The following is a 12,199-nucleotide window of genomic DNA, read 5'->3' on the forward strand; positions in this document are numbered from 1 at the left end:
CTACCAGGGAAGTCCCCAAGCTACTATTTCTTAAAAGGGCAGCTGTAGAACCTGCTCCTTCATGTTCTCCTAAAAGCTGAAAGATCACGAAGGCAAGACTGTTGTTAAGGCTAAGGAAAGAGGGTGTGTCACCAAAGCGTACACAGTGGTGAAACCCAAGTAAACTGTCAGAAACATTACTGACAGCAACAGAAGAGGACCGACATACCAGTGCACAAATCAGCAAGGTCCCGCCTACCACCCCAATTACATCTGAAGAATCTACTTGTTACTTTGGTGGGGAGAAAGCATTACAAAGAATTCATATGTAAAGTCAATACTACTTAAAGCACATATAAATTAAATAAGCCCTGTCAACCATCCACAGGTTTGTCTCCTAAAATCTTAGGCACAAAATAATCTGTAACACTGACATCCATCTTAATTTTCAGAGGGCAAGGGAAGGAGACAACTATTACACAAACTCACAAGTTACCTTTTAAAATTAAGACATCTCAATTTTACAACAAATGTAGAAAAGTATTTATAGAAGAGGGAAAAAAAAAGCTTCATTTATTGTAAAGTCAGGTAAACTTATGTATACAGCACAGTACCATACATTTACAGAAGTTCATTCACAGGTTACCTTCAACATAATTTACTGGGTTCCATAAGGGTCTAAAATGCTTCTAGATTGAATTTAAAATTTCTAGACCTAGAAGGCTAAAGGGACATTAGTCCACTGCTGTCAAAATGCAATGAGAACTGTTAATGTATGCTTAATTCCATCAAAACTTTCTATTCAACAGCTCTTAAAACTTTTTTAAACCCCTGCATCATTCCTAAAAGGATTAAGGCAAACTGCTTTTTTGTTAAAATTCAAAATAAAGCTTTTTCAAAAGATCTAAATGGAACTTCTATATACAAGTTTGTTTAAAACTCTCAGAATCAAGAGATTGGCTATTGCCAACTATAGATTTCATAGTTACCCAAGATAGATAAAACATATTCTCCCTTCTACTAAAGATGAAAATAAAATGCCCGCATCAGTTTTCTATTATTAAAAAACTATGAACCTGGTAACAGATGTGTTATAGTATAGTCTCTCAATACCATGCTTAGTCCTTACATTTTACTTGCCTATGTATAAGATACGTTTTGTTCCTTAAAAAAAAAAAAACCAGATCCAGTGGGAGAAAGAATGTTTAATAAATGGCGTTGAAACAAATAGCTATTTGTTTGGAATAAAAATAAAATTAGATCCTTATACCTTGTACCATGTAGAAAAATACATATATTACTGATGGATTTCAGAGTAAAAAATAAAAATGCAAGTACCCAAAATTCTACATACAAATTTAGGGAGTTCACAGACTCCCTAAAGCCCATCCATGGATCTCAGATTATCTAGAAGAGGAACAGTTAATTATACCTTCTATTAAAATTTCAATGCCAAATACCAGATGTGTTTTCAGGATCAAGTCACATGCAACAAATGAAGATGAACACGTTAACTCATTGCTGTAACTTTATAAAACTGCCAAACGGGAACTAGAAACAGAGGCATGTCAATACAAATGGACAATGACTTAAGGAAAAAAATACACCAATTTAAATAAGTTTGAGTGCATACTGTACAAGTGTATCCATGTCTGTTAGCTTTTCAGAAATATAAAATCAGCTAAATCTGTAGTACTTAAAATTTAACATATGCAATGTTATTCTCAAACTTGATTAAAATACTTAATAAATACATGTTTAATATGAATAACTGCAACATACTTAAACATCTAATAGGAATTCTATAATATTAAAATGCAATACTTTCACCTGCATTAATCTCATACACAATGGAAAAATACTTGCAGATAATTAGCATAAGAATGCAAATATATTTTCACCGTGGAAGAAAAATAAGATTAGAAATCATATATTTGTATAATCTACAAGAAAGCTGTAGATAGTCTACATTATGATATTCTATGTTAAAATGAAAGCAATATTTAAGTTTACAACAAATTTACTCAAGGCAAAATATTTATTACAGAACAGAATCTTAAATCAAAGCAAGGCAACATTAGATTAACCATTTTAGTTTCTTTTTTAAATGAAGTGTAGCTTTAAAATTGTAATAAAGGTAAATCATAAATTCTAACATGCTTGTCTCTTCTTATAAATGGGATGATGTAGAAAAGCAAAGCTTCAATGTATAGGGATTGGAACCATCTGTAAAATTAAAAAACACAGTTAACAGTTTCCTTCATCAAACTTTCATGATAAAATTGAATTAGCAGAGTAAATTATTTCATTTTTTTATAGTATTTGAAGAAGGAAAATTTCTATGTAAGGTAAGGAGAAGATTACTTTCATTCATACCTACTAGCAGGTGAGCTAAATGAAGGCTGGAATATTGTCCATTTTACATTCCTGGAGTTCTAAACATCATTTGACACACAGGATGCACTCATAAATGGTTTTTGTTTTTTTTAGTGAATTAATCATTATAGATAAACAGTATCAGGATTAGGCTTATCTAAGTCCATTTGCAAAACTCACTTTGCAGAAAATATCACCAATGGTAATCATTCTAAAAAAGTTAATTCAAATATAGTTTGAGAAATGGAATAAGATTGGAATGTAAAAGAAATGAGCTGAAAAAGTTCTAAGGGAGTTAAGTATTAAATCTGATCAACAAGGCATATAAATTTTTAAACTGCTAAAGAAAAGAAGGGGTGGTATAATACACAAAAATACTTCTTTAACTTTTCAGAACAAGCAGAGATAGTTCTTCGTCAACTGATTATGCAAAGAAATATAAAATTCCTATAAAAGTACATACATCAGCAAGTATTAGCAAGACACTGCAGAAGATTAAAAAAAAAAACAGAACTGTACCTGTCTTCAAGGAGTTTACTATTAATATACCATATTTTTATTATATCTCAAATATGCATATAAAGTCTTTTAAAATCTTTCATTAAAAATTTAGCCTGACTCACTATTTATTTTTGTGACTAAGGTAAAATGAGAGGAGGTATTCCTACTTATTAATTTTTTACTGAGAAAATTTTCAATCATGAAAAAATATATGGCTCAGTATAATGAACAACCACAAAGTTTCATTAACTGTCAACATGTGGCAGGCTTACTTCATCTACCTACTCTCCATACGCTTTTGGGGTGCTGGAATATTTTAAAGCAAATCCTAGATATGTTACTCCATCCATAAATACTTCAGTGTGTAATTTTCTTCCCCCCACTACCATTCATCATCACTCCTAATAAAACTGGTATTAATTATTCTATTATTTATTTAGAAAGATAACGTTTTAACACCCTATAGAGCGAGGAGCTAAGTAAATTATACAGCATAAAGCTTCAAAAGTTAAATACTTGTATATTCTTTGCACTATAAAAAAGAGGCCATTTACCATCATAAAGAGAGCGACACTTCATTTGATACAAATTAAAATAATGTGGGATACCATTTTTCATCTATCATTTTGGTAAAAATCCAAAGTCTGACAACACTCAGCATTGGTAAGAGTGTTGGGCAGCAGGCATTTTCATACACCACAGGTAGTAAACTCGTGTAACCTTTTCCACGGACAATCTAGCAACATTTACCAAAATATAAACCTTTATGCTCTCTATGAGGAAAATGCCCTACAAATATAAAACATGCAACTATTAGGATGTTTATTATAGTAACAGAGAAAAACAATTAGAAACAAACAGTATTCATCACAGGGGAAATGGGTAAATCAAGTAAACTGTGGTACATCACTACTAAAAACAGCTACTCTGTGGTGAAAATAAAGGGGGGGGAGGTAGTTTTACACGTGCTGATACAGGAACAGTTCCAAGACATATTAAGTGAAAATAGCAAGGCACATAATAGTATGTATAGAAGACCCATTTTGTATAAGTTTTAAAAAGGTAGATATATATACTGGGGAGGAGGAATAAAAGGAAAAGACAGAAAGATTAGGAGTTATAGAAAGCTTTAACTTTCATTTTGTACCAGTATGTACCATTTGAGTTTTTTAACCGTATATATTTATTGCTTTCTTCTAAAAAGATCAACAGGATTTATGCAAGTCAGTCTCCAAGCGGGCCCCAACGCTCTGTACCTCCTTGCATTCACAGCCCTATATAGCCTCCGCCTACACTGTATCACAGTTGGTCGGTGTGACCACCAGATTACAGCATAAGTGATATCATGTAACTTCCAGTAATAGGTTACGAAAGGCACTGTGCCTTCTGTTTTGTTGGTCTTTTGCTTTCATCTCTCTTTCGCTCCTTTAAAAAAGGCAAAAGAGCTACCATGAAATGGCCAACGTGGTTTGACTGTCCCTACAAAGAAACACACAAGCGAGCATGCAACTGGATTATCCAGTCCCCAGTCATAAGACTTAAAATGATTGCAGCGTTACGAGACCAGAGCCAGACCCACACAGCTATTGATCTTCAGAAACAGTAAGATAAATAAAGATTTGCTGTTTTAAGCTGCTAAATGTTGTGATAATCTGTTACATAGCAAAAAGTCACTAATATAAGAATTATGAGGGGTTGTGGAATTTATATGCCTTTTTAAAATTTGAACTTCTATATTATACTATATTAAAAAAATAAGAAATGCTATCTTTAAATGATCATCAATGTTCGGACAGTAACTCCCACTGAATAACTATGACACAATTTTACTTACTTGGAACTCTTATCTGATAGTGATTTAGTGCTGTGAGGGCTTCTACTGCATCAGTTTTGCATTCCCATTCTAAAAGCCCAGAAAGTGTTTTGGCAGAAGCTAAAACAAAACAAAGAAACACAAATCCACTTGTTATTTGCTTATCATCAAATTAACCAGGAAACTTAAAAAGAGGGAATGTGCACTTACGTTTTGCATCAAACACTTTATATTTGATGAATGTAAGAACTTCATGGTCATTACACAACTGTCAAAGAAATGTAAAACTCCATTAAAAAAGGCCCAAATAATATTCCTACCTTTTTTGCCCCCTCCCCGAGAAAGTAAACTTTACGGTAGCATTTAAAGTTTTGAGTATGGCATGAATGAATTAAACCAAATGTTTTTAGATTAATAAGCTACATGAGAAAATCAATAAAAATGGTGATATCCTATAAACTACGTACATAATTTTAGTGCTATACAATAAAGCCAAGACTTATAACTGAAACATATATTCTCACAGCTGACCAAGGTTTAATTGAGTACCTAAGGTGGGTAGTGGTGTTCTGGAAAAATCAATTCTTTTCTGAAGCATTTCTGCAGTTAGGGGAAAATGCAGGGATACATACAGTTCTGTTATGGGTGAGATTTAAGGACATGGTAAAAGAACTTTATAAATGCAGGACTAAGCATACCTCATTCTAATTCCAATTCTCAAAAATACTGAGCCACAAAACAACAGAAGACCAATGAAGGATGGAGGCCAGAAAAGTATAATGGTCAAAGAATGAACTGTATTAAGTACCAAATAAGCAAAAAAAAAAAAAAAAAACCAATAATATCAAAAGCAGAAGATGAACAGTGAGAGACTTTAAAATGATGTTAAAACATCACATATTTTAAAATAAGAAACAGGAACATTTTACACAATGTACATTTCAGTGCCTACCTTTGTGAAGGTCTCTTCCGTGACACACAATGGAACATTATAGTAGTGCAGCACACAGGAGGGTGGTTGGATGATATTCTTGGATGCTTGGCCAGCACTTGTAAAACGATTATTTTTGCTCATTGCAAAATCCTTGTAGCTACTTGTACCATCCTCCAGCTCAAATATTTGACTTGGAACAACTGAATGTTGTTTAGACACACTAAAAATTAGAAATCAAAGAGGTATAGAACATACCTTTGTTAGATAAAAGCAGCAAGTTGGCAGTCTCAAACTGTTAACATATATGCCTGCATTGATCCTAATAAAAAAGGCATATGCAGCTATTTAAATACAATTTAAATATTTACTATTCACTATTTTAAACATTTATTTAATATTTATATTTAGTTTGAGTTATAATCAATTGCTCTTACACTTAGAAAAACCTACTGAATATTTCATACTAGAAAACAAATAAAAAATTGCTCATTTTAACATTTTGCTTTGATTATAAAACTGTGTATAAGTAATATACACAATATAAATTATATGATCTGAAGTGTTTAAAATGACACCATTATAGCTGCTGGTTTCAAATGTGCCCTCAGTTACATTAAAATATTCTGAAATGGAAATTAATGTCTCCAATAAAAAGGATAAATGTTTTTTAAATTTACCACTTAAGATAAATAATTACCAAACATTAAGTCTTTTTCCAAACAATTTGACATTGTTAAGATGTGTGACAGCTCTTTCTACAGCATACTCATCGCCCATTTCTACCAGTGCTGTACCAGGAATGGTCTTCATAAATTTTACCTGTAAGTACAAAATTCCCAAAAGGTGAACATTTAATTCCCTTTAACAGTAACAGAATTTCTAAAGACATTGTAAGTGGTTGATGTCAAGTAAAGAATACCTGGAATCTTAACTTTATTCTGCTCTTCTATTAGACACTCTTAACTCTTATCAAAATGCAATAGTTTAAAACAGAAGACTGTTGTCTTCTATTGTATAACACCCTAAAGAAGAGCACAAGCTTACCCTGACTCTGTTATTTATTAACCGTGTGATGTAGGGCAATTCACTTCTCTGAGCCACAGATTTCCTTCTAAAATGGAGATAATGATAACATTTGGCAGAACTCATCAATATTTATTAATCCAATAAATATTTATTAAGTACCTAATATGCTTTAATAATTATGCACTGTACTATGTACTGGGGATTTAATGGCAAACATAACAGACATGGTCTTTTTTTTAAAGACATGTTCTTCTTAAAGATTATGTTCAAGTAGGAAGGTCAGAAATGTTGAAGTAAATAATAATTACCAACTATTCAGCGTGCTGTTTATTGCCTTAGTAACAAACAAGCAACAAACAAGATACTATATGAGAAATAATACAAAATGACCTTGAGATAGCATTTCCAGTGGGAAGGCTCGGGCAAGGTAGGAGCAGTTTAAAAAATAGGAAATACACGTTTTCATGACATCATTGAGAGAAGCCATATTTGTCCTCTTAAATTATTCCAGTTTTAGTATATAATGCTATAAGGGTTAGACGGGATACAGTATGACTATCTTTCAGCATAGTGCCTATGCCTTGGAAAGTCCCTAAATATCTATTAAGTATTACTAATGTTAATAACGTATTAAACACAGTTCTAACCTGTTAACCTCAAGGAACAGTGAGAGTACTTACATAACAAATTGTAATGTAGCATTTATATCTATCACTGCAATTATCAATTTTAATAGGCTATCCTAGTATTTTTATACTACACCTGTACTTGAACAAAACTCAGTTGTAGTGGGACTTTTCAGTTTTATTTGAAATCAATTGCCTTCCTGCGGGCAAAATTTCTCTCCCTTGATTTAATCCAATAACATTTTTACAAATGTAATAGTGACGAAATATGTATGTGAAGTATGTAGTCCAACTGATAAATCTCAAAAAAAAAAAAGAAACTGACCATAAATAGATCTTTAAAGGACTATGATGACTTAAAATGTATCATTTAAAATTTTTTATTTTTTGAGATGTGGAGACCAGAATTGTTCAAATAACATACAAAAATTTTGTTTTTATTAGAAAGTGATTTGGATTTCTAAATGAGACAACAGTTCACGACACAAAAAACAATGCTCTAAAAATGTTGATTGAATTGCCTGATTCCAGTTGTCTACAAATGTGAAAAGCACAAACAGAAAAGTAACACTATGTAAAGAAGGTTAACATATACATTAAAGCATATCAGTTATAAATTATGCAGTTTCTGGACCTTAACAGATGATGTGTAAGATAAATGTGTATATGAAAAACTCTGAACTACTTTTCTCAATGCTGCTGAATCTGTTCCATGTATTCTTGGCTAGTTATACAAGGAGAAATATTCCTTATGTTATCCCCTAAACCAAATACGGACTTTCTTTTTTCTTTTTCTCTTTCACATGGTCAAATAGGTAGTGGAAACTTTTTTTCAGAGATGTTCCAAGTTGCTGTCTCAGATCAAGGAGGCTTTAGAATTAATGAACTAAGAACTCAAGAGTAGCAATTCCATGCCCCCGCCCCGCCACACACACTTATGACTCACACACTGCACTTTCTTTTATTGCTGTGAAAACAATACTAAAATCACTTAAAACAACAGGAAAAAACAACATACTACAGTACTAAAACTCAAATTAGCAAATGTATCCAACAAGTGGTAAGAAGACTACCAATCATTTCCCCAGTTAAATTTTCCATGATTCTTTCAAAAAAGTTTAGAACATAGTTTGTGACAGGGACTTTTCTAAGTGTGAGGTATCAATAAAACATCACAGATCTGGGGAAAGCATAGAGTTATCTGGTGAAAATAAAGTTCAATGAAGTTTTAAAGATCTTCAAAATATGTGAAATTTAAATGTTTCACCACTTTTTGAGTGTAAAGCCTCCAGACAGAAAGTTTTGGACACAGTCTATCAAAGTGGGTCAGTTTTAAATACTGATGTGAGGTAAAAGCATGTTGTCCCTGCAGAATATACTAGAACTCTAGCATTTGGGAGGCAGATGTATCAATTTAGAACTCTCCTAAAATTCATAGACAGCCAAGTCCTGAGACATGTTTATGTAGACCAAGCTCCAAGAAAGTAATTGCTCTTTCAAAATTCCACAGTTCAATATGTTAAATACCAGAATATATTTAAAGTAATTTTATAGGCATAAAGCCTATAATATGCTAGTAATTGATTAAACTACTTACCATTTTAGACTTCTATTTCTATTACTAATTTACTCTGCTATTCAGCAGAAACTAATACAACATTGTAAAGCAACTATACTTCAATAAAAATAGAAAAATATTTTTAGTACCAACAATCTACTCTGATCACTAACCAACAGAAAACAATTTCTAAATTTCTACCTAATGAATTTTTAACTTATGTGGATCACTACTGAAAGAACCTGCATGTTCTTAAATACGAGAAAACACATATATCTGGCAGCCTTTTCAGATTTTCCTATTATATGTCCTAGCAAAAGAAGTTAATATAAAATGAACCTTTAAAAAATAATTTCTTAAAAAAATGAAACTTACCTTTTCAATATTTCCATATAAGCAGAATAGGTTGAAGACTCTTGAACAATTCATTTTTAGTTGATGTAATCCACTAACCATTACAACTGAACCAGAGGGATTTCCCCCATGCATGTAAGAGGAAGAGGCCTGTGGTAATGGATAGGCAACAAGCTCAGGTGTATCTCGAGAGCCCATTCTGTAACGACTCGGTAAAGGTAATAATGGACCATGGGATCCTATTAAAAACAAAACAAAATAAAACTTTAGCAGACACACTTCACCATACACAAAAACAAACTCTTATTAGCTAGGTTGATGCATATCCAAGGAAAACTCAAATGTATGAATATTCAAATATAACCTGTGGGAATTAACAAAAATCTGTATTTATTTGCACCAGATCCAATATACACTGACCTGCACACACCTGCATACACCAGGATTTAAGTTCTTATTTTTAAAAAGTGATTTTAACAAAAATCAGGCTATGGATGGATGAAAAAGATCAGGCTATGGATGGACGAAAAGGAATCAGTGTAAAACTTTGGGCCACTATATATAAATCATACATCAAACTCAAAAAAACCTGCCAACATCTTTTGGAGGATGGAATAATACAATAAAATCTTCAGTGAAATCTATATACAGATAACACCTTTAGTTCCACTAAGAAGTTGTCCCCTTGAATATATTTTACTATTAATGTACTTTCAGGCTAGAATTGTATTCTCCTGATTATAATTTAGGAAATAAAAAGCCTAGATTTAGTTAATAACCACCCATAAACACACTCAGAGGTAATCATTATTCAGCAACTTCCATTTTTTGAAACATCAAAAATCCAAAAGAAGATAATGCTTGAATATCTGAATCTGCTGTCACAGAAACACACAAAACCATGTCTCTCATTCTGAGAATCTTTACTAAGAATCAACTAGCTAACTCTAGAGTGACTAGCTAACTCTAGAGTACTCTAGCTCTAAGTAACTTCAATTTACTCAGTTTTCCCATCCATAAAAGATTAGAAGCAACAGGAAAAACAAAGAGTGAATGGAATAGATGGGAATGAAGGAGTCCAGAGAAACTGATACTAAAAGTTGGCAGAGGGCACATTTACAGCAGGAAGAAGAGAGGCATAAGAACTGAGAACAAGCAACTAAGACGGAGAGATATAACTCAAAAATGTAAACCCACACATCTTAGTGCTCCTGAAGTGAAGTCAACTGTTAGTCACTCAGTCGTGCCCGACTCTTTGCAACCCCATGGACTGCAGCCCACCCCTGTCCATGGGATTTTCCAGGCAAGATATTGGAGTGGGTAGCCATTTCCTTCTCCAGGGGATCTTCCCCATCCAGGGATTGAACCTGGGTCTCCTGCACTGCAGGCAGATTCTCTACCAACTGGGCTGAGTCAGTGATTACAGAAGCATACTCTGGGGTGCATATAAAGATTTTCCTACTGTGCAAGAAACCAATCCAAAAACCCAAGTCCTTCCCTCATTTTTCAAGAAATAAAGAATATGTAATGCTACTGGCTTTCACTTTTATGTAAGACTAGGGAACACTAGTCATGTAGAGCGAGTTACTAAGAACTACTATATTTTGGTATCATAGCACATTATTACAGCTTATGTGGATTCAATATTCAATATTCTAAATATAGCTGCCATTCATAACAACACAGAAATACTATCACTGAGCACATGTAAATATACTGTGAATTCCTACAATTTTATGGAGGCATGCTGCTACTGCTAAGTCACTTCAGTCGTGTCCAACTCTGTGCGACCGCAGAGATGGCAGCCCACCAGACTACCCCGTCCCTGAGATTCTCCAGGCAAGAACACTGGAGTGGGTTGCCATTTCCTTCTCCAATGCATGAAAGTGAAAAGTGAAAGTGAAGCCGCTCAGTCGTGTCCGACTCTAGCGACCTCATGGACTGCAGCCTACCAGGTTCCTCCATCCATGGGATTTTCCAGGCAAAAGCACTGGAGTGGGTGCCATTGCCTTCTCCGTTATGGAGGCATACTTTATCAATATATCATCATCAGTGTTGCCTTAAATTGGTCAAGGTTTTCAACTGCTCTTATTGTCGATAATCTAGTTTATCAAAACAATCAATATAGCTCATGGTGTGTTACTTGTTAAGTAATTATCTGTATTTCAGCCTCTAATTTAGACTATTATATATACAGTGGCATTAAATATCAATTATTCTTACCCCTACTGCAAAAATGCACATATATATTATACTCCACCCAGCCCTTCCCCTAATACTACCATTTGCTTGTACAGTAATGACACTACACTATTATAACTAAATTTTTTCACAGACAGTGGGAAAATGTACATTAGATGGCTAATGGAAACTTCCACTCTGCTGAAGTTGACCAAGGTCCAAAAACTCTAGATCTAATGTCACAGGTAACAATTTCAGTGCAAAAGATTATCTGATGTTTGTAATGACACTGAGCCATCAGGATTAAATTATGCTATATACACTATTTAAATCATTACCTATATCAAGAAGATTAAAAACAAGTCTCTTAAAAGCTTTCTAAATAACTCATGCAAAAAGTATTGCTGCTTCTGTTTTTAAAAAATTCATTTATATGGGAAAATGCTACATAAATGGCATTTTGAACACTTTGAAGGCCTTCCCCATCTTCAACACTTTAAAATCTGTACATTATTTTTTGCCACTTTTCAAGTACGAGGGCTTCTATCAGTTCATCTCACATGGCTAGACTTTCAAATAAAGATAAAGAATTCTTAAAGCACAGATTTATACTGCTATAATACACTAGTGAACAAGTTTCATCTGTTAAATAAACCTTTCCTTTATTTTTTCACATACTATTATAAAGGAAAAGTCATCTATGATATGACACCAAAATGCAAATGAACCTGCTTTGCTGAACTGCTGATCTGAAGGAACACAGTTATGATTTGAAGCATTTGTAAAAAAGGCTCAATATCACGAGCACTGACTCCCATCTTTGCTTTTACCCCAGTTTCTTTATGCTACTT

General features: G+C 33.3%; 1 protein-coding gene across 1 annotated transcript in view; it reads right to left on the minus strand.

The window, feature by feature from the left end:
• Positions 1 to 522: 522 nt before the first annotated feature.
• Positions 523 to 12,199, minus strand: part of HNRNPLL (heterogeneous nuclear ribonucleoprotein L like) — a 38,420-nt gene continuing 26,743 nt past the window's right edge. The window contains exons 8-13 of the mRNA XM_070798525.1: positions 9,189 to 9,406; positions 6,301 to 6,422; positions 5,622 to 5,823; positions 4,880 to 4,937; positions 4,691 to 4,789; positions 523 to 2,205 (exon numbers count right to left, since the gene is read on the minus strand). Of these exons, the coding sequence (XP_070654626.1) occupies positions 2,150 to 2,205; positions 4,691 to 4,789; positions 4,880 to 4,937; positions 5,622 to 5,823; positions 6,301 to 6,422; positions 9,189 to 9,406 (755 nt within the window). The 3' untranslated portion in view covers positions 523 to 2,149. The remainder of the gene's footprint in view (positions 2,206 to 4,690; positions 4,790 to 4,879; positions 4,938 to 5,621; positions 5,824 to 6,300; positions 6,423 to 9,188; positions 9,407 to 12,199) is intronic.

Source organism: Bos indicus, chromosome 11 (assembly GCF_029378745.1).
Source record: "Bos indicus isolate NIAB-ARS_2022 breed Sahiwal x Tharparkar chromosome 11, NIAB-ARS_B.indTharparkar_mat_pri_1.0, whole genome shotgun sequence".
Taxonomy (NCBI): Eukaryota; Metazoa; Chordata; class Mammalia; order Artiodactyla; family Bovidae; genus Bos; species Bos indicus.